The sequence below is a fragment of the Ovis aries genome, chromosome 23 (genome assembly GCF_016772045.2).
Source record: "Ovis aries strain OAR_USU_Benz2616 breed Rambouillet chromosome 23, ARS-UI_Ramb_v3.0, whole genome shotgun sequence".
NCBI classification, from domain to species: Eukaryota; Metazoa; Chordata; class Mammalia; order Artiodactyla; family Bovidae; genus Ovis; species Ovis aries.
The window spans coordinates 2,330,016-2,352,558 of NC_056076.1; the positions used below are offsets into that span (position 1 = coordinate 2,330,016).

Sequence of the window (22,543 nt, forward strand, 5' to 3'; positions counted from 1 at the left end):
CTGGCCCTCGAGCCTGGGGACACAGGGTGGATGGGCAGGCAGACTGCATCAGAAGTGACTGCAAGGGCGTGAGTGTGGAACTGGGAGGAGAGACTCTGGTCATCAAGAGGGATGCCGCCCCTACCTCCAGATTAATTTGTTGAAGCCTAATCCACGGTGTGATGGTGCTTGGAGGTGGGCGGTGATTGGGCCGCAACGGCAGAGCTCTGGGGAAAGGGATCAGCATCTTATAAAGGAGGCTCCAAAGAGTTTCCCCCGCTGCCATGTGGAGGCGCAACAAGAAGACAGCTGCTTATGTATCTACAGGCTATCTCTAGCACTGGAGATTTTTTACATTTTTAAGTGACTTTTTTTTTTTTTTTTTTTTTTACTGTATCATTGAACATCACCTATACCTGTTCAGTCACTTAGTCGTGCGGCCCCATGACTGTAGCCCACCTGGCTCCTCCGTCCATGGAATTTTCCAGGCAAGAGTACTGGAGTGAGGTGCCATTTCCTACTCCAGGGTATCTTCCTGACCCAGAGATCAGACCCATGCCTACTCTGTCTCCTGCATTGCAGGCAGATTCTTTATTGCTGAGCCACTGGGGAATTCACAAATAATATGCATGGTATGATCCAATTTTTCTAAAATTCCTTCTCCCTCCCTCCATCCCTTTTGTCTCTATTTAATTATATTCTTTGGAGAGAGGTCTAGATTGCTATTCAGATGTTGGCAATGGCTCTTTTTTGGTAATAAAACTTTGGATGAATGCTTTCTTTCTTCTAATTTCATATAGTAATTTTGTGACATTTTTATAAAAACAGTAGACATGTATTCTTTTTTTAAATAGAGAAAGAGGAAAGGAAGCAGGAGGAGAAGGAGGAAGAAAAGGGATAAGGAAGGAAAACCTCTGTGAATACAGGTACCAACTTTTCACCGGTATGATCCATTCACATTTCACATGACAGCTCCCAACGCGAATGAAACTAATTTAACGCAATAACTTGGCACTGTGTTCCTATATGTAGATGAATACTTTACAAAATGCTGCAACTGTGCTTTACTGAAACTAGCATACTCATAGATAAGAACACTTTGAGGAACAAATTTTATTTTCACTTTAAGAAAAGTGATCCAAATCCTAGATTCCAGCTAGATTTCATGGAGAACACAAAAGTAGGGTGATTCAAAAGTGACTACATTTGCTACAAAGTGAGTTAACGTCACCTCTTAACTTGGGGTGGTTGGCTTTGCAACTTTATTCATGCTATGTGTATATATGATAGTCATGCTAAATTTATGGATGGTGACACAAATTTTGGAGAAACAAACTTTCGAGAAGAGCTGTAACATCACCTGGTATAAGAAGATCCTCGGTCAGCATCATTTATATAGCAGAGTTTAAACGATCACACTGATTAAATAAAAATACAATATACATAGATTTTCTTCCTCATCCATATTATTAAGTTATCAGGCGATATTTAGTTGAAAAACTTGAAGCACTATATAAGTTACATTTATCTCTTAGAGATAATAATGTTAAAAATTAGCAACCACACAGACAGACATGCACACATTTAAAGAGTAAGTTCAAAAATTCACATGTAATGAGTTTTGAACCCTGTATTTATCTGTCTATAGTATAGGAGAACAACACAAGGTATAGGTGCTCCTTTCCACCAAGTTATTTTCTTTTATTCTCTAGAAGAAAAATGATAACCTCTGAAACTCCTACACGTAAGTTAATAAACTCCAAGCTCCTGAAAGCTGACACATTTCTGTAGCTGTGGTCATGTAAGAGTTGAAGAGATATTTTACGAACTTGTTCAATGTAAGCAAAAAAATTTAAATGATTTAGGTCCCACTGAAGCATTTTTTTGTTTTTGTTTTTCCACAGAAAACAGAGATTTAGACATGTATCAACCTGATGGCTCACAACACCTTTGGACACCAGGGAGCATTTAAAAAAAATGTCTAGGCTCCATCTCTAAAACCATTAAATCAGATGGTAGTTCTGAAAATGTGTTCCCTAGACCAGCAGCATCAATGTTAGCAAAGAGCTTTGTAGACGCGTAAACTGGGGACCCCACCTTGAATCTACTGAATCGGACGTGGAGGGGAAGTCACATAAGCTGAGTTTTAAGAAACTCCAGGCGATCGGATGCTCAGTGACATTTGTGAACTGCTGCTCAAAGCTGAGGGCAGAACATCAGGATTCTGTGGCTCTCCCCCACTCACTCAAATATGCAGTCAGTCTGGGGTTTTATTCAGCATTCGTACCTATGGCGTGTCCAGCTCTGTGCGACCCCATGGGCTGTACCCGCCAGGCTCCTCTGTCCATGGGGTTCTCCAGGCAAGAATATTGGAGAGGTTAGCCATTCCCTTCTCCAGGGGATCTTCCCGACCCAGGGGTCAAACTCAGGTTTCCTGCACAGCAGGCAGATTCTTTACCCTCTGAACCACCAGGGAAGACCTGGGACTCACTCAACCAAATTCTTCTTTGACGTCAGGGCACCAAAGACAGGGTTTCCCAGCAGACAGCAATTTACCAGCAGAATTCAACCAAACCTCCAGTCCCCTAACGTGCAGCATCTTTTCTGGAACACTTCACAACCCTCTTCCTGACTTGGGCAGAGGTCAGGTGAGAGAGTGAGACATGTGGTCACTGATATTCAAGGGATCTCTGCTTTTCTACCCCCATTGTCAGATCCTCAATCATTACAAGATACATGGCAGCAAACCATGATTCTTGGAAAACCAACGTATGGAAAGGAACACTGATGTATCCCTTCCCGGCTCATAAATATTCCTAAATTATAATCAGATTTTACTTTGAGAGAAGTATGAAGTTTCACTCTTTATCCACGGCAGACCTATTTGACTTCCCTGGTGGCTCAGATGGTAAAGCATCTGCCTACAGTGCAGGAGACCTAGGTTTGACCCCTGGGTCAGGAAGATCCCCTGGAGAAGGAAATGGCCACCCACTCCAGTACTCTTGTGTAGAAAATCCCATGGACGGAGGAGCCTGGTAGGCTACAGTCCATGGGGTAGCAAAGAGTTGGAAATGACTGAGCATCTTCACTTTCATTTTCAGACCTATTTTGAAAACATCAAAAACGCAGGAGTGTGCTCACTTACTAAGAGTCTCCTAGCGCAAGTGCCTCTGTGAGGCCCCCCGAGGCTCCAAAGACAACAGCACAGGATGCCTGCAACACCCCTGGTCTCATTTCGTTTTCACTGACCTGAGCTGCAGCACTGACATGGATTTTTAGCTACATCCACATACCAGCTCTGGTCTCTTTAGAAGAAAAATGACACACTTTCCATTTAAAGCAATATTTTCTCATAGTCAAAGCTTGGTGACCCTGACAAAATGTACCCAAACCGCGTCCTTATTCTTCTTCCCCTTCAACAAGATGAGGAGATTTCCACTGGAAATCAGCATGATCCCCATCCTCTTCTTCCTTCTTGGATCTGTGTTGTTTCTAAGTGGAAATCTTGTATACCTGGGCTTCCCTGATGACTCAAGAGGACAAACAATCTGCCTGCAGCACATGAGACACAGATGACATGGGCTTGATCTCTGGATCAGGAAGAGCCCTGGAGAAGGAAACGGCAACCCGCTCCAGGATTCTTGCCTGGGAAATCCTGTGGACAGGGGAGCCTGGTGGGCTACAGTCCATGGTGTCACAAAGAGTCTGACATGACTGAGTGACTAAGCCCAACAAAAGCAACTTCAATGCTGAAGGACAAGGCACCTGTTTGCATTCTGGTCATTCTGTGTCCCAAAGTTGCAGCGACGTTTCATCTTCACTCCTGACAGATTGGGAAGTTCTAGTCCGAGGATGGTGGGATATCCTTAGACAGATGGATGCACTTGGCCGCTGCAGTGGGTGGGGGAGGAGCCTGATAGAGTGAGTCCAGGGGACCCGCTGCAGCCTCGGGCAGACAGCAGGAGTCCTCCCACCATCCATTGAGTCAGCCTCTCAGAGGTGACCAGGGCCACTCCCAGGGGACGAACTTACTTAGGGGCAGCCCCCAAAGAGGGCCCCCAGGCAGACCATGCCCGCAGACCCGCTCCCCCGCCTTTCATTCTATGCAGAAATTGCTCACTCGTGCTCCCTAGAAAGGTGATGAGCTCTCCCTGCTTGCATTTCTGACAGTTCCTGTTAAAGGGAGGACTGTTGGCCAGGGAACCAGGAAAGAGTCATCAGACCAGCAAAAAAGAAAGAAGTGAAGATGGGGGTAGGGCTCAGACCACACATGCACCCCTCAGAGATGAGGGAATTCAGAAGATCCTGAGCATAGAAATGATGGGTGACTTTAAGGAAACAGCACGGAGAACAAGAAAGGACACGTCTGAGTCACGGAGGCAGGGAATGACAGCGCGTCAGACAGTCAACCTAGCCAGCGGCTGGGACGGGCCTTGCATGAGAGTTCTCTAGTTCCCAGTGAAGTTTTGTGTGGAGAGTGGAAGGCAGACGAAAGCCGAGCCCCTCCGGCCGAACTGGGAGCGGGGCCGGGGCAGCTCCCCAGGGGCCCCAGGCTCCCAGGCTCAGCCAGGGCCCTGAGAGCCGGCGGACTCCCCAGGGCTGGAGGAGCCGGCTCCGCGGGATCTCCTCATCAGTCCCGCGCTCCTCCAGGGCCTGGCACCGTCCGCTGCATCCCAAGCTCCCCCTGCTCCCCTCACCCCACACAGAGACAGGGACGCGGCGCCTTCCTGGAGTCCTCCGCTTACGCCCAGGCGTGACGAGCCGGGCTTCCTTTGCTGGTCAGCCCCGCGGGGCCAGAGGTCGGCCCTTCGCGGGCTCTGACGATGAAAGGCGTGAAGGACACGCTCGCAGAGGGCTGAGCTCACTCTCCACCAGCGCCAGCGGCCGGACTCCCGCATTTCCACCCCCCGCAAGGCAGGTTAGCATGACAGCCCCAAAGAAGCCAGCTGAAGGGAGAAAACAAGCCTAATGGATCCACAGTGGTCTTCAAAACACATAAAGAGTTCTCATTTCAATAGGCAACACCCCGTCTTCTGAAATAAGGTTCTGCAGAACACGGTGTCCCAAAGAAAGCCGACAGCAGGCTGCACAGCTCCCTCCAAACCCCGGGTTGCCTTGCTGATCCCCACTACCTAACAGTCTAAGTGGCAGATTCCAGTCCCCATCGATTCCAGCAGCCAGCGGCCGGTGGCTTCTCTAAAATGTTGAGAACTGGGGGCACAGCCCCCCATTTCTTGAGATTCTCAGAAAACTATTCCCCAGCAAAAAAGAATGAGACTTGCATACAAGCCAGCAATCCCACTCCAGGCGTAAATCCAGAGAAAACTCGTAATTCAAAAAGATCCGTGCACCCCAGTGTTCACAGCAGCATTATTCAGAACAGCCAGGACATGAAGGAAACCTAAATGTCCTTTGACAGATGAATGGATAAAGAAGATGAGGTACACACATACAATGGGATACTGCTCAGTCATTTTAAAAAAAAAAAAAAGGATGAAAAAGTGCCATTTGCAGCCATATGCATAGATCTGGAGACTGTCATACTGAGTGAAGTCAGAGAAGGAGAAATATCATATGACAGCCCTTATGTGCAAAATCTAAAAAGAAATGATTCAAATGAACTTACAAAACAAAAACAGACTCACAGACATATGAAACAAACTTATTGTGTGGCAGAAGCCAGCACAATATTGTAGAGAAATTGCCCTCCAATTTAAAAAAAAAAAAAAACTACGGTTACCAAAGGGGAAGGGGCAGAAGGGATAAATTGGGAGTTTGGGATTAACAGATACACACACAATAAGGGCCTGCTGTACAGCACAGGGAATTCTATTCAATATCTTATAATAAACCATAATGGAAAAGAATCTGAAAAAGAATATGTATTATATAACTGAGTCACTTTGCTGTATACCAGAAACTAACACAATATTGTAAACCAACTACACTTCAATTTAAAAGAGACCAAGAAGGATGAGGCTTTCTACCCCAAAGTGACACCAAAACCTTTAGCTACAAAACTGGCTCCTCGCACAATTCTGTGAATACAGCAAACTTAGCCAGCACTCACGACCCAGAGAGAAAGTCTGACCAAGGGTATTTCACCACGTACACAGAAGTGGAGAGGTCACCTGCCACCTTCCCCCTCCACTCCCCATCACTGAGGCGTCCCCACCGCCCCTGATGCCCCCGGGACAGAACCCGGATCCCCAAGGCCTGGGAACAGCTGTGGGAGGACCCTGACCGTGAACACAGGACCCAGCAGAGGGGCCGAGCCCAGGCCTGCTGCCATTCCTGGAGATCTCACCACACGAGCAGACCTGCCCATGGCTGAGTCCCAGGTTCACAGGGCGGAGTGCGTGCACCAGCCACTCGCACCCACAGAGGAAAAGAAAGCACCATCAGAGCCACGAGGTCCTCTCACAAGAAAACAAACAGAGGCCCCTGAGCTACGCAGACAACGCCCGGCACGCTCCCCTGCACACGCCTGCCTGACATACACCCAGCCCATACCAGGGACGCTGAAGCTTTTTACGTGGTTCTGGAGGCTTAATTTTCCACTTTCAAAAAGGAAAAAATTTAAATGCAGCATAAATTAAATCCCTTTTGCAGTTTTTTTCCTTCCAAGATAACAAGTCACCATCAGCAGTTTAGGCTACCTGCTCTAACTATGTGGAAACTTTTTAAATCAGCACATCCTTAGATAAACAAGTCATTGACATCTGCTTGACAAATAGGTTACAGAGAAAATCACTTATAAATTTAAAGTCAGGAAGATATTTGCAATCAGTGGAGCTGGAAATTGACAGATTTTAGGTAAGTTTCCAGAAGCAGCCACTTTGATCTCTTGATTCAGTTTACATGACTATGTGGTGCTTATACACATTTAATAAATTATTCAGCAAGAACAACAAAGCTATATAACACATTGCTTTCCTTGATGTAAGGCTGCTTCAAGCATAAGCACTGGGGATCATATGGCATCTATGGAAAGAGAAGGGATCCTCTCCGGCCCAGAACCTGACCTTGGGTATCAGTTAACGTCTAGGAATTATTTCTGCACCATCTCAATGTATCTGAGACAACGAGCAAATGCAATTATCCTCAGGATCACAATTTGAAGTTGAGTCACAAGAAGCTTTTAGCCTTGCATGAGTCACGCAGTTCAGACATCTCTCCACAGATATGCCTGGGGCATTGGAGGAATTTTACTGTGGTTTATGTCAGAGTGAGGAACTCTGGATCGGAGCAAGGTAGGATGTGAGCACACAGGGCTTGGAGATGCAGAGGAGAAGGGGATGACGGTTTAATCCCCAGTTCCATTGACAGCAAAAGGATTTCCCAAAGATACTCAGAAATGGGCTCAGCCCCCGCACTGCTGAGCACATACATGGTCAGAGCAGCAGAGGGACTCTGTCTCAGCAACTCCTGAGGAGACAGGACAAGACCAGCTCCTCAACCGCGTCCCCATATTCATCAGCAAGGAACCGAAATAGCGGTTTATGCATACGAAACAGCCAGTATGCCCGCTATTTAAATATTCCAGAGCCATCTCCCCATGAGAAAGCAAAAGGCCCAGAAAAATAACAACTGCCTTGGGCCACTGGGGCAGCCAAGTCTAAGGAGAAAGCATCATTTTTCTTTGAAGTTCACAGAAAAACGAGGTTTTCCCAGCATCTGGACTTCAGAGGCACATGGGGCGGGGAGGGGCGGGTGTATCTCCTTTAGCCTGGCTGATAGTAGTGGGGGGAAAGAGAGTGTGTGTGTGGGAGGGGTCTGGGTTACTCAGTGAAGAAGGGATGGGGCCTCTGGATGGGTCCCCATTAATTACACATGATTACAAGGGTGCCCCAGGAAGTACTTGGCCTGCAGATACAATACAAGTTCTTCTGGAAGCCCTCACTCAGGAAACCATATGCAGTTTTACATCTTTGCAGACCTCCGTTACCACCGCAACTCATTTGAGAAGGAGACAACGTAAACTCTGAACAGGAGGAATTGATTAGAAGGACGCTGGACGGGGGAAGAGCCCACCTGGCTGTGAGATGAAGCAATCCGCATTTACACCCAGTACTCTGGGTTCTGCAAGTCGGAGATGACAGCATCTGGAAGGGACCAAGGCATGACAAGGGCAAGTAAATCATGTCCAAACCCACCTCAGCACTTCCCCGAATAGGGCAGCAGCGGCTACTGTGTCTGTTCCAAACCTTCACTTGTGTGCGTGGGAATCGGAAGAGAGCAGCTGCGGTGCGGGTAGCCGCTGCCGCCCGAGCGAGTCCAAGCAGGACCTCTTTGTGCAGCTGCGTGAGCCACACACACAGAAGCTGTCCTGGCGTTTGCAATGGCAGCTTCAAGTTTCACAAAACACATGTGGTATCGTCATCAGAGCGAAATGTTTCTGCTGAGATATTTGAATAAAGTGCAAACATTTTTCCGTGCAAAGGAATTACATTGTTCTTAAAAATACTCACATAGGTGTATGTACAATTTTTCCCTGGCCATCAAACATGAAAAGTCATGATTTTCCATCCTCTGACAATTTTCTCCTCTTCTGTCCAGAGAACTATTTATAACTTGGTAAATGTAAATACGGTTAGCTGGAAGAATATAGTTAGTAAAATAAATTCACAAACTAGAGAAGCTAACATGCAGACTTACACTGAGTTGATCTTTTTGATCCAAAATTTGATATTTCACTTGAAGTCCTCATATGACTCAGGTATGCATTACACAAAATTCTTTTAAAAATTTTTTCTTGCTTTTGTATCATGCTAAAATACATCAGTCTTGCAGTCTGAAAATTATTTACTAATATAGAATCATTTCATCTTTTCATACCATTTTCTCATTATTAAATTTGAAACTGTCACAAAAAACTACATTTGAAATTAAGTTATGATGATTTGAACCCCAGATTAACATTTCTAGAGGGATCAATGTTTGGGATAAATATGCATTAGACATCATTACAAATTTGATGAAAAAAGCATTTGTTTGTACATGATATGCCCAGCTATGTCCAACCATTAGATTATTTTTTCAGAGTTTATCTGAACCAGACATTTCACTACACTTACTAACTTTCCTCACATGGCGTGACCATTGTCTCATGTGGCTTATAATTCAGAGAAATTATTCTGAATTCATAGAAATTATTTTCTGTACATCATTTTCACTGACAGTTTAAAAATTCTCCTTTTGAGTAGATTCCACTCAAGGCACAGCTAATACCTGAAAATACATATATGTGTGTGTCGATATGTAAACTTTTAATGTCCAGTTTCATTCTCAGAAACTCATTCACAGCTTCCACCATGAGAACAGTCGCAGGTGGTGGTTTTCCCTGATTTTTTTGGTCATCTCAACGAAGACTAAGTTCACAGCGTAGTTTTTCACTGACATCCTGATGGCTGGATGCCCCAGGGTCATGCTGCTGACTGCCTGAGATAAGCTTATGACCTCATGACTGCAGACGGACACAGCACGTTGCAGAAGCCCCATGCACTGTTTACAGCTGGGAGCAGATGCAGCAAATGTGCAAATAAGCTTATTTCCATCAGATGGATATGTCTTAATACAAACGGCCACAAAAATAAAACTCAGGATCAAGTGTCCACAATCGTATCTGAAACACATATAGTTTCAGCATTACCACTGATCTTACAATTAGAACAAAAGCATGTGTTTTCTAATTACATCTGTTTCAAAACAATGTAGATCACAAATATTCCTGACCACCTTGATAGGCCCTTCTTCCTTATCCTACAAAGAATACAGATCTAGAGAGTCCAATTATAGACTCTTTACAGTCTTTAAATAAAGTTTCTTGAGAAACTTTCATTTCTCAAGATGTATAAAACTATATTACTCTTTTTTGCTTATGGAATAGAATTTAGAAATAAAATTTAGAAATGGCCTTCACATCGCTTCTCGGCCTTTTGGCTAAGATCAAGTGTAGAAATGGCCTTCACGAGACCTAGGGATTTTCCAGGTAGATCAAAGTACTTTTTAAACACAAGTGGAATTCAATCACTATAATATGAATTGTTGTTAAGACAGCAAGTTACTGCCTTGCTTAACACCCCAATGTATTTCTCTGTGTCTGGTCCACGTGCATCCAAATACCACATTTTGAAATAATACTCTTTTTTCACACGTGAGTACAATTGGTTGATGGTGGGGTGTCTAGTCGACTTTTATTTTCTTTAGTGTCATTAAGAGGTGACTCCTTGCGGGCTTGGCACTTGAACACTTGCTTATAAGCCTTCCTGAAGTTTTCGGAGAGAAAGGCGTAAATGATGGGGTTCACGGAGGAGTTGCTGTAGGCCAGGCAGTGGGCAGTGATCCTGAAGAAGAAGGAGGCGGGGGTCAGCGGGAACACCCCAAACTCAGCCCAGAGATGGATGACGTGGTGGGGCAACCAGGAGATCCCGAAGACCACCACCACCACCAGCACCGTCTGCGCGGTCTAGGAGAAGGGAAGGAAGCAGAGGCGCTGGTCACAACAGGGGAGAAGGGAAGGAGCAGAGGCGCTGGTCACAACAGGGGAGAAGGGAAGGAGCAGAGGCGCTGGTCACAACAGACAGGAGCCCAGCACCCTAGCTCATGCACTGACAGAGGGAATTTCCTGTACATTTTCACAGAATCAAGTGCGTCCTAAACCTGCTCTGGGTGCTGACCTTCCCTCTGCAGTCACACCCCTAAAGGAGCTAAAAGCGTGGCCGGGTGGTCCCCTGTCGGCTTTGCCCCTGGAGAGAAGTGATCCCACTGGGATCCATGAATTCTGGCAGGCAGGGTGGAGGGGAAGGAGAGAGAGAAGGAAGGTGCTTATTTTCCCTCCAGCCTCACACCATGGAGCCCGGACTCCGCCACCAGGAAACCGTGGTGGACCCACAGGTCCTTTCACAGGAGAAGCTTGGACCCCCGCCCTGCAGGAATGTCCTTATGGTATGCCATGACTTTGCTCTTACTTCCTGTGAGTTAGAACCCGATTGTCACAGCCCACAGCCCCCAGAACGTGAGGCTTAAGATAGCAAGTCTTCTAGAAGAGACGCGGGGTAGCTGACTGACTCGGAGAGGACGTTTGTCCAAGAGGCGGGCTGAAGCCAGGGAACCCGGCAGAGATGGGAGAGGACGTGCTCGGACTTCAGGACGAGGTTGGAGCAAGGGCGACCGGCCAGGGCACCAGAGACGGGAGTTACGCTCATGTTTACTCTGACCACGTGATGGTCAGAAGGGGCCACGACCCATGCAAAAGCCAGCCACCTCCCTGGGCCTCAGCCTCCTGGCCTGTGACTGGGGTGACCCAGCGTGATGATTCTCTGAGTGGGCCTGGTCCACTTAACACCTTCAAACAGCTCAGGTACAAAGCTGACCGCAGGGTTTCCAGGGCGGCAGGCTTCCAGACTGAGGCTGCCGCGTGCACAACACAGAGAACAGACCAGCACCCTGCTCCTGGACGTCAAGGATCATCTGCTATCCGACCGTTACCCACTAGTGTATGGGATGCGGTCCTGATGATTCAATAACCATCTAGACGCAATTACACCTACAGATAGCTCGGAGCACACCCGCTGTCCTGCCTAAGGCAGGAAGGCCGTTTCTGTGCCGCACAAAATGCATGCTCTCTGGATATTCTGTTTCACTGCTCCTTTCAGGAGGTTTTCACTAAGTAACGAGCTGAGGGCAGAACCACACCCCGACAGCTTACAGCTGAGAGCCACACTGTATCTGTATCCCTGCAAGGCAACTGTCAGCAGGGCGGCCTTTCTATGGAGGGTTTGTTACCTTGTGTGTGTTTACCCAAGGTCATTCAAAATCTGCCTTTTATTTTAGCAGGTCTACTGGTCTTTTCAGAACCATGAACGAGATTCCTTTCCTTGGTCTGCCTGTAGCTTTGAAATATGAGTGACTTAAGACTGCAATATAAATCAGGAAAGAATATCAATGGGTACTTACATAAACTTTATCATTCACCAAATGATGCTCCCAAAAGAATTTAACAGAATGCTTGTTTAATACAATGTTTGTGCTCCCAGCTATGTGTCGGCAAAGGTTCACTATTTATTTTCTGCCTGTTTCACAGGCATCTCAGCCCATCCGAGCTGGTACAGGAGTGGGTGCCCTGCAAATGGGCCCTGGCGCTCAGCCCTGCACCCCAGTGGCCTCCATACCAGCCACAGCTTCACACGATGCGGGCACATCAAGGTGCCCAGGGAGAGACGGGCATGGCTTCCTCCTCTGTCTCCCTCACGTCAGAGAACCAGGACCACAGAACTGGGAAGACGTGGGAGGGATGCAGAAAGACATCTACCCACAGAACAGCGCCCTCACCTACCCCCAACTCAGAAAACATGTGCCTGGAACGCACAGCTCAAGGTCAAGATCTGGTCAAAATAACTCACTGTACTAACAAAATAATTGATGCTTTTGAACTGTGGTACTGGAGAAGACTCTCAAACATCCCTTGGACTGCAAGGAGATTCAACCAGTCCTTCCTAAAGGAGATCAGTCCTGGGTGTTCATTGGAAGGACTGACGTTGAAGCTGAAGTTCTAATACTTTGGCCACCTGATGCGAAGAACTGACTCAGTGGAAAGACCCTGATGCTGGGAAAGATTGAAGATGGGAGGAGAAGGAGTCGACAGAGGATGAGATGGCTGGATGGCATCACCAGCTCAATGGGCATGAGTTTGGTGAGGAACAGGGAAGCCTGGTGTGCTGCAGTCCATGGGGTCACAGAGTCAGACACGACTGAGCAACTGAACAACCCCAGACCTGGGTTTCCAGCAGCTCAGTGAGCCATCATGCAGCACTTCATGAAAATTCAGGTATCGGGGTCTCACGGCCCACAGCGCTGCTTCCACAGGTCGTGCGGATGACAGATCCGCCCAGAAACCTGCCTTCCTACATAGCTCATGAGTGCTTGAAGAATCAGTGAAGAATTCCGCAGAAGCCGCAACAAAAGCAAGCAGCCTCGCCCACCTCGAGGAGAAGGCTGAGGAGCTTCCTCGGTGCTGACCGCACCCGGGCTGACCCACATTGTCTCCTCGGAAAGGTTCCAAACCCACTTCCGCTCTTCCCCTTAGAAAAGTCAGACAGTGAGGAGACGAGGCCCTCTGTGGGGTTGGGGGCTATTTTCATTTCTTACAGTATCATTTGCCTGAATCACAAATGGGTTTACACCCGATGCATCGCCTACGCTCCCTGTCTGTCCATGTAGCGTGCAGAACCAGAGCATCACCGTTTGATAGGGAAGAAGTCCTCGTTGAAAGTTGCATGCCAAGTCTCTGCATGAGTTCTTATACCTAAGGTTGGGCCTTTTATTAGCCTGCCTTCTTTTTACTTCTTGCACTGAAAGTTTCTGAAAAATAGTAATTTCTCCTCTTCCTGTGAGATGCTCTTTTTCAAGCCATCTGAGACATCTGACTTTTTTTTTTTTTTCCTTCAAAAAATTTTACTCATAATCCATCTAATGGAACTTGGCAGGGAAGGAAAAAGTGACTAAATGGTGAGACTGATGAGAAACATTTTGTAAATTGTACAAATGACAGCCAAAAAGCTTGCTGAGTTACTCCAAGCCAGATGGGGAAAAAGAGCAGCTGTTAAGAGAACCTCGTGGTTAAGAAGGTGCCATGAGGGTCTCACATCTACCTCCCTATTACCAGGAACCATCCTGGGGAAGTCTACCCCACTGGGAAGTCTTCCAGAAATTGTTAAGAATCTTGTTTTCCTATCTGATCAGCCTTGGGCCAGAAAACGTTTCTCTAGGTCCAGCCAAGCCAATCAAGGCAGGGCTCTGTACTGTGGTCACTACTAGTTTGGCAAAGAAAAGCACACTCTTCTTCTCTGTTTTCCTCCAAACAGGCAGGAGAGCTGTTGAGCATGTTTGTGTTGAACCTAACCCTCCACCCCAGGAGCGCTACCAGCCTTCTCATGAAGCGGCGCCCTTATGGATGGACACGGCACAGGAGAAGGGGCCCTACGCAGCCGCCGAGGTGGGGAGCCAGAAATGGGTACCGCTGAAACGAATAAACCTCCAAGATCTTCTCACATCACTCCGTGACCCATCGGAAACTGAGTGTGTACACACCCAGGAACACTCTTCTCTGCCTGGACCCAGAGCAGCATCAGCTGAGCCAATTCAACCTCTGCCTCCACGCGGAGGCGTGCTGACTGTCCATCCTGGGCCCTCCCCTCCTCCGCCCCGTCTCCCACTTCCGTCTTCCTACCCTACTCCCCACACCTGTCTGCCAGCCTTTGCCTAGACGCATGTACATACACATACACAAACTATTAGTTCTGTGCAAACAAGGAAGTAATTAAAAGCATCAAAAGAGATCTGACATCTGTTCAGTGGTTATTAAAGGTCAGAGGTTGTGAGAATAGAAAAGAAAATCTTCCCTCCTCCAAATGTTGAGAACTTCTCCCGTGGGAAGAATTGCATTTACACATATGTTCCCCGGTGGCTCAGCCAGTAAAGAATCTGCCTGCAATGCAGGAGACCCTGATTCAATTCCTGGGTCAGGAAGATCCCCTGGAGAAGGGAAAGGCTACCCATTCCAGTATTCTTGGGCTTCCCTGCTGGCTCAGATGGTAAAGAATCTGCCTGCAGTGCAGGAGGCCTGGGTTTGATCCCTGTGTTGGGAGGATCCCCTGGAGGAGGGCATGGATACCCACTCCAGTTTTCTGGCCTGAAGAGTCCCCATGGACAGAGGAGCCTGGTGAACGATGGTCCATGGTTGCACAGAGTCACACACAACTGAGCGACTAAGCGCATATGATATATTCCCTCACGTGTGTCTGTCTTGAGCTTCCCTAGTGGCTCAGACAGTACGGAAGCAGCCTGCAAAGTGGGAGGCCCAGGTTTGGCCCCTGGGTCAGGAAGATGCCCTGGAGAAGCGCTTAGCAACCACTGCAGTGTTCTTGTCTGGAGAATCCCATGGACGGAGGAGCCTGGCAGGCAACAGTCCATGAAGTCACAAAGAGTCAGAAATGACTGAGCGACTAACACAACAACAAAACACACACACACACACACACACACACACACACACACACACCCATATGTACACATACACATATAAAACCAAAGAATGTAAATGTTAAAATGCTCACTAATCTTTCAGTTCAGTTCAGTCACTTAGTCGTGTCCAACTCTTTGTGACTCTAGGGACTGCAGCCCACCAGGCTCCTCTCTCCGTGGGATTTTCCAAGCAAGAATACTGGGGTGGGTTGTCATTTCCTTCTCCAGGATATGATCTGAGTAAGAGGTAAATTAATCCCAATTTGTAAAATAGCTTTTCCTCAAACTGGGTTTGAAACATAATAAATCGCAGGGTGTTAGATGCTGTCAAACTCCTCAGGGGAAGCTTGTGGGAATCAGGATTCAGGGGAGAACGAGAAAGACAATTAAAGATGGGCTGGACCCTCCTGAGGCTGCTCCCATCTTCAGTTCTGTCCCCGGGGGGCCGAACCAGCACCCATCTGGGAAGAAGAGAGCAGAGCACAGCAACTGCTGCGCGGCTTCAGGGAGGGATACAGCAACACTCACTCGAAAGATAATTAAGACGGGGCCTCCTGGGGCCACATCAGAGACGGTAAATACGCAACAAAAGAAGTGTGTCTGCTAAGTCTCTTCAGTCGTGTCTCTGCGACCCCATGGACTGTAGCCCACCAGGCTCCTCAGTCCGTGGGGTTCTCCAGGCAAGAGGGCTGGAGCAGTTGCTGTGCCCTCCTCGAGGGAATCCCCCCAACCCAGGAATGGAACTCGGGACTCCTGCACTTACAGGTGGGCTCTTTACCACTCTGCAGTTTCAAGCAAACTGTGGGTCCAGCCACCTGACACCCTATCCCAGTCACCCACAGCCCACCTTCTCCAGAGGCTCAGAATCCAGAAGACACACCTTTTGGCCCCTCCCCAGACCTCCACCCACGTTCTCAGGCAGCTCAGTCGCCTGCTCACCCTCAGCAGCTGACTCTCCGTGTCTCCTCTCTGCCCAGGGCTAAGATGTTCATTTCAAATCGCTGAACCCAGGGACCATACTTTCACAGGAGGATGCAGGAAAGCTAAGAGTATACATTAAGCCAAGCTCCAGAAATGGCATGGAGAATGGAAACCCATGAGATTTACCTTTTTCTTTGATGCCTCTGACTTCTTTGACACGTTCTTCAACTTTTTATGCAAATGGTTAAGAACCTGCAAAACACAGACTGATAAAATCGGTTTGCCTCAGACCGCACAGTTCATTGTCCATTTTGCACTGACATTTCCTGATGTTCTGAAAAGGGAAGACCATGGTTTACAAAATCAGCTGCAATTCACATGAGCTGGTGGAGTAATGCCGACTATGGATTGCCATGAGCGTCTGGTCTTCCAACCACCTGTGTCCAGAGCACCTGTAGGCAGAGCTCTGGTGCGGGTAGCTCCAAGGTTTCTTCCAGGAAGACCCACTCCGCTGCCCATACCTGCATCCCCGTTGGCCTCCCCTAAGAATCTACATTTCCAGAATCCCAGGTCCCTGCTCTATGTTAAATCCTAGATATGCGGGAAAACTACAGACTGCCTTCCAACAACGCTGATAGCTGACAGACCACCATTCTGCAAGGTCCTACAACTAACGTCCCATGGGGGAGGCTTCCAGGGAGACACTTGTTTCCTTCCCTAGAGAAACTAGCTTTGTCTTCTCTTGCCAGCGTCATACTCAGGAGAAATGACGTGAGACAATGTGGTTCCACATAAGAACTTGCAGCTAAGCCATACAACAGGGTCAGGATGGTGGTACACACTCCAGGCAGGTCTTGAGTTCATTCTTACGAGTGAAAAAGCTAAGGACAATCAGCTCAGGGTAACTAAGGGCTTGAGACTGCCCGTCAGTTGCTCAGTGAGTCCCTCCAAACACTGGAAGCAGTGTTCCAGCCACCTCCCTGTCCCCCTGGAGCACCACAGCATGGAAATAATTTAATCAAATTGAACGTATTACAAAAGCTGCTCTGTCTGAGCGGATGCAACCCTCTGGAGTCATCGGGCACTCCCTGATCGAGAAGCCGCGGGATTTATCCACCACTTCATGATTCCCTGGGCCTCCCTGGTGGCTCAGATGGTAAAGAATCTGCCTGCAATGGGTTCGATGCCTGGGTAGGGAAGATCCCCTGGAGAAGGCCATGGCACCCCACTTCAGTATTCTTGCCTGGAGAATCTCATGGACAGAGGAGTCTGGTGGGCTACAGTCCCTGGAGACACAAAGAGGCGGACAAGACTGAGCAACTAACACTTTCACTTCACTTTCACGATTCCCTACCCCGGTCAAGCAGCTGTCATGGGGTGTGAATTTCTGACTCCAAACTCCCAGCCCTACCAAAATACTGCTCACTTCCCACAAGGACTCAGCATCCTCCACAAGACAAGCCTCTCACTTACTATGGGGACATCTGCGGTCACTCTCAGTACAGAAACAGTGGGTCTGTCTACTGTCCTGCCGTCAGCAACTGGGGTATCGAAAATCGAATGGAAGAGAACAGCGGAAGGGAGGCTTGTGCGGGAACAAGTGAAGAGGACTTTCAAGAGGAAGGAACGGGCTGGACAGGGCCCCTCCCAGAGAGGACCAGCCGGGCCAGGTTCCTTGGGGACAGCCTCCCCACAGCCAGAGGAGGGCTCCGGTCACTGAAAGAAAGGGAGAGATGGCAAGGCAGCGTCAGCGAGGGCTGACTGGAGAGGGCCCCACATGGAAAAGTCAGATGTTACCTCTATGTTACCTGGCCTGGGGCCACTCAGTCCTTCCACAGACTCGGGGTTCACATCTCATAACTACAAAACGCCTAAGGAGCGCCGTGGAGTGGTCCACAGGGAGAACGCCCAAGCATGTTTCTCCTGTCTCTGTTCCACTCCATGAGTGCACACTATGGACCCACACTGACTCGTGTGACAGACCCCACGAAGGTCTCACCATCAGAGGAGGAAGGGTTATGACTGAGCTTCTCTGGAAGCTGATGAGAGTGGTGAGCGGGCACTTCCCCATCACTCGTACTTTCAGAAGTGTGTGCAGGAGACCGATACCAGTCCTGGCACAGGATGTCTCCAGGAATGTGCGGGAACCGGGCAGGTCACGAGTTCATCTGGTGTCAGGCCAACGAGGGCCCAGGACAAGCACTCCCCGAGGGAAGAGTGAGCCAGCCCCACAGCAGCAGAGGGCGCCCCAGACCCATCCTCCAGCCCCGCATTCTGGGTCTCCGAGGAGGGCAGGTGCGAAGGACCCTCCACTAAACTCCTGTCGGTACAGAAGGCAACTCTGGAATGCAATTCCTTTGTTAACTTAAAAAAAAAAAATAAGAAAAACACTGTGATTTTATACGTCTTTTGATCTGGGCCTTGGGGTAACAATCAATCCGGAATGTAACATTTAAGTAGTGAAACCCTTCCATGCCAAGCAGACAGTGACTGAATCAAAGGAAAGTAACTGAAGTCTTTAATCTTTACCTTTTTTCAAGCCCTAGAATGAATATACAAATATTACTTTGAGTTTCAAAGAAATTTCCAGTTATGCTTAAAGGCAAACTATTTCCATATTTGTTAAAAAAAATCCCAATGATCATGTATTTACTGAATTTTTTAATTTAGAAACTTTGCCTTAGGTATGACTTTTATAAATTCTCAAATGACAGAAATGTAGGCTGGTTTCTTCCTAGACGTTTATCTTGTTGTTTCCGTTAAAAAGACCTGAATTTCCAAAAGACCAAAGACTTTTGGGAAACAAAGGAAGAATAACCCATATAATGATGAATGAAAAGCCAAATACTTTAAGAATCTCTCTAGTCTCAAGGCCCATACCCCACAGGCTGGCCTCCCCCAGGGGGCTAGGAAGCCCTGCATGGAAATCCTTCCTGAAAGCTTTACCAGCTTCACAACCTCAGTCAGCTGCTTCACTCCTCCAAAACCCTCCTTCCTTATCAATAAAATATGCACAGTGGCTCCAACCCACTGGGTCGCCTGCAGATCAAGTGACATAGAGCACACTGGAGACCACGGCCCTGTGCAGACCAAGCTTTGATTTGCTTTTGCTAGAAGCAAAGGGAATAAGCCAGTCATTTATCAAAGAGCTAAGCTGCAGTGATTCCCAATTTCCTGCCTTTACTGCATGTCTTTATGTACAACCCTTCGGTGCAGGACATTCTTTCAGATCACATCCAAAAGCACTACCATTCAAAATAGACCCTGCTCTAGATAGATGGCCTGGGGGAGAGGCAAACAAAACCAGGTGGCTCATAGTCCACATTTCTGCTGGGGGAAAAAAAACTATGAGGGGAACATAAGAACTGATTGCTGTTCTACTTCACCTGATTATTCACAGTCCTGGAATCACAGGCTTATCAGAAAGAAATTGAGAAGCAGAGAAAGAGAGAGAAGATAAAATGGTGCAGATCTCAGAATTCGGTCACAGAAGTATTTTTCTACTGGCGATGGTATTGGGGACGGTGTGTCAGGGAGGGGGGATCTCACCCCATGCACTGCATCTCCTGATTACTAAGCAGATATGCTGGCTCAGACAGCAAATAATATGCCTACAATGCGGGAGACCCATGTTTGATCCCTAGCTGGGGAAGATCCCCTGGAAGAGGGAATGGCTACCCACTCCAGTATTCATGCCTGGAGAATTCCATGGACAGAGGAGCTTGACCAGCTACAGTCCATGGGGTCGCAAAGAGTCAGATAGGACTGAGTGACTAACACACACAAACAAGTTGTGTAAAAGGTGTAAGACTTTTAAGATTTTACAAAATCTTCAAAACCATGTGTTATTAATGAGAGAGAATGTGATTGTGCTGAGCTGGGGGGAAGGGCACTGCACAGAGAAGGGAGGTGCGGGGTAGGGGGACCAGACGTGTCAGCTGTGTGTCTCCCAGCGGAGGCTTTAGACCTGCCACCTGAACCGCTTAATACTCTTTACCTTCTCCTAAAAGCACTGAAATGAGGAAATGGCAGCAGCAAACCCATCCATCCAACGTTCTCTGGAGAATCCGTGAGGAAATACTTCTGACCATTTGGATTTATGACGCCTAACTTGTGTTATGAAATAAAATTCAAAGCTCTGTCGCCAGGAGCAGCGGTTTCGCAAAGGCGGTCCTGGCCGGCGGCCCAGCCCCGTGCACCCCGCGGGCAGTGAAATCCCCCCATCCGACCCCAGTTGAGGGCTGCTGAGGGGCGCGGGCTCTCCACCCAGTAAAGAGGCCCGCTCGGCAGGACCGGGCGCTCACATAACGCTGTGGCCATGCAGGCGATCAGGCAGGCTGAGCGGGCTACAAGGCTAAAACCTCCTGAGAAGTGGGTGTTGAACCCCGCCTCCTTTGGGGACAACCTCAGGGCCCAGTGCTTGCGGGGGCCAGGACGGATGCCCGGATCTGCAAACTTTCCCGGTGTCGCCCAAACTCCAAGCAACTTTCACGCAGCATCAGACCCGTGAGCCCAAGCTGCGGCCGGAGGAGGCGATGGCTCGGGCAGAAAACTCGCAGGGGACGAGGGCAAGGGGGCGGGGCCCCGGAGGGGTGCGGGGACAGAGGAGCCGCCCCGGGCCCGCGGACCCGCCCTGCGCCCCGCACCTTGGCGTAGCAGAAGCAGATGAGCAGGAGCGGCAGCAGGTAGCCGAAGACGAAGGTGCACACCACGTAGGCCTTCTTGTGGCGCTGGTTGGGCCACTGCTCCCAGCAGAAGGTCTGGTTGCTGACGTCCCGGTGGAAGAGGCGCTGGTGGTAGGCCACCGGCGAGGCCATGACGATGGACAGCGCCCAGATGAAGCCCACGCCCAGCAGCGCGTTGCGGGACACCCGCAGGGCGGAGGAGCGGCGCGAGTGCACGATGGCCACGTAGCGGTCCACCGACATCGCGGCCAGCGTGAAGATGCTGACCAGCATGGACACGGTGAAAAAGTAGTGGACGAACTTGCAGATGAAGGCGCCCAGCACCCAGGTGGGCAGCGCGTACACCGTGGCCTGGAAGGGGATGCAGAAGAGCAGGTAGGCCAGGTCGGCGATGCTCAGGTTGAGGATGAGCAGGTTGGTGGTGCTGCGCGGCTTGCCCGGCTTGCTGCGCGCCAGCACGGTGATCACCAGGCTGTTGCCCAGCACGCCGAGCGCGAAGATCAGGCCGAACACCACCAGCGTGACGAAGTTCTCCACGCCGATCCCGAAGAGCGGCCTGGGTTCCGAGGCCGGGGGCTCGAGCCCGCTCGCGTTCCGCTCGCTGAAGTTCCCAACCTCCAGCTCCATGGCGCGCAGGGGCAGCCGGCTAGGTCGCGCTGGCGAAGGGCGCCTGCCGGGGAAGGAGGGGCTCCGGGTGACCCAGCTCGGGGCACTCAGAGCCCAGGCGCCCGGGCCGAGTGGCACCGACTTTTCGGACGGGGCCACCTGGGAGAGGACGCAGAGCTGGACCCTCCCGCGCTCGCGAGGCTGTGCCAAGAGCGCCAGGCGTCCGCTGATCCGCTACCGAGCCGGGAGGAGGGACCGGCCGGCGCAGCCCTGAGGGAGGAAAGAGCCCTCTCTGCTCCCTACCAGCTCCGCGCCGCTGCAGGTCGCTTCCCTCGTCCCGAGAGGCTGCGGGCGGCACCTGTTGCTCCGCGGCGCTCCGGGGACACAGCCGGGCGCGCAGCGCGCACCGCGCGGTTCGTGGAGAGGGCTCGCCGCGCCCCCCCAGCCGGCCGGCGCCGCTTTCCCCTTAGTTTTTGGTCAGCTGGGCGAGCGCTCTGTCTGCGCCTTCGCCGCCGTCCGCAGGGTGCCGCTGAGATGTAGCGAGGACTCAGACCAGCTGAAATCCGCGCTACCCGGGGGTCCCCCGCCCCCCGGAAGTCGAGGCGCACGCAGGGACTGGACGAATCCCACTGGGATGGGTCGCCGCCCACCGCCTCTCAGAGAACAGTCGCGCGCTCTTCTCTGCGCACTGCGGACCTGCCAGCGCCCAGCGACCGCAGCAGCCGCCTGGGTGCAGCCCCCGCCCCGACCCCGACTAGCAAGGCTGTGCGCGATCAGGGCGTGCTGGGCGGGGAGGCGGGCGGTGCGCAGGTCTCCTCCTCCGTCAAAACCGCTCGCGCCTTCGCTCCAGGGCTGGCGGTCGGGGCGCGCGCTCCCCGCCCCAGGAATGAAGCCCAGAAACCGGTGATTGGCCCTGCCGCTACCTGGGGCTTTGTAAAATCCCTGACCCCACCCCCACCCTGCCGGCTGCTAGAGAGGGAACTAGCTGGAAAGGAAGCGGGTGGCCTGTTGGAGTTTTCGTGATAAACGTGGGTAAGATGAAAGGGGAAGGTGCCCTGTTTACATCGTCCAACTTTAGGTCAGTTTTGCCTTGTTACTCATCCGAGTGACATACACAGAAGGCGCGAAATATTTGTAAAATGAAAAGAATGGATTTCATTTCACTGCTGTGGATCCGCCGACTGCAACAAAAGAGCTGTTTAAGTCTACAAGTGTGAGTAAGCGTTATATGCTTGCCGGTTCGCAGTTAAGGGGCTGCAATTGCTCCCTTCAATTCGCAGTGTTTACACGATCTATGTTCCCTTTCAAGTATCCCCACACCTTCCACC

General features: G+C 49.8%; 1 protein-coding gene and 1 pseudogene across 1 annotated transcript; one reads left to right on the forward strand and one right to left on the reverse strand.

Moving 5' to 3' along the window:
- Positions 1-1,077: 1,077 nt before the first annotated feature.
- On the reverse strand, positions 1,078-21,971 carry GALR1 (galanin receptor 1). The gene is made up of 3 exons (XM_004020396.5): positions 20,571-21,971; positions 16,111-16,176; positions 1,078-10,447 (listed from the first exon to the last, which is right to left on the reverse strand). Exons 1-3 carry the CDS (start codon positions 21,234-21,236, stop codon positions 10,130-10,132), a joined length of 1,050 nt encoding a protein of 349 aa, XP_004020445.2. The 5' UTR covers positions 21,237-21,971; the 3' UTR covers positions 1,078-10,129.
- Positions 9,902-10,067, forward strand: LOC114110494 (U2 spliceosomal RNA; annotated as a pseudogene).
- Positions 21,972-22,543: the final 572 nt, after the last annotated feature.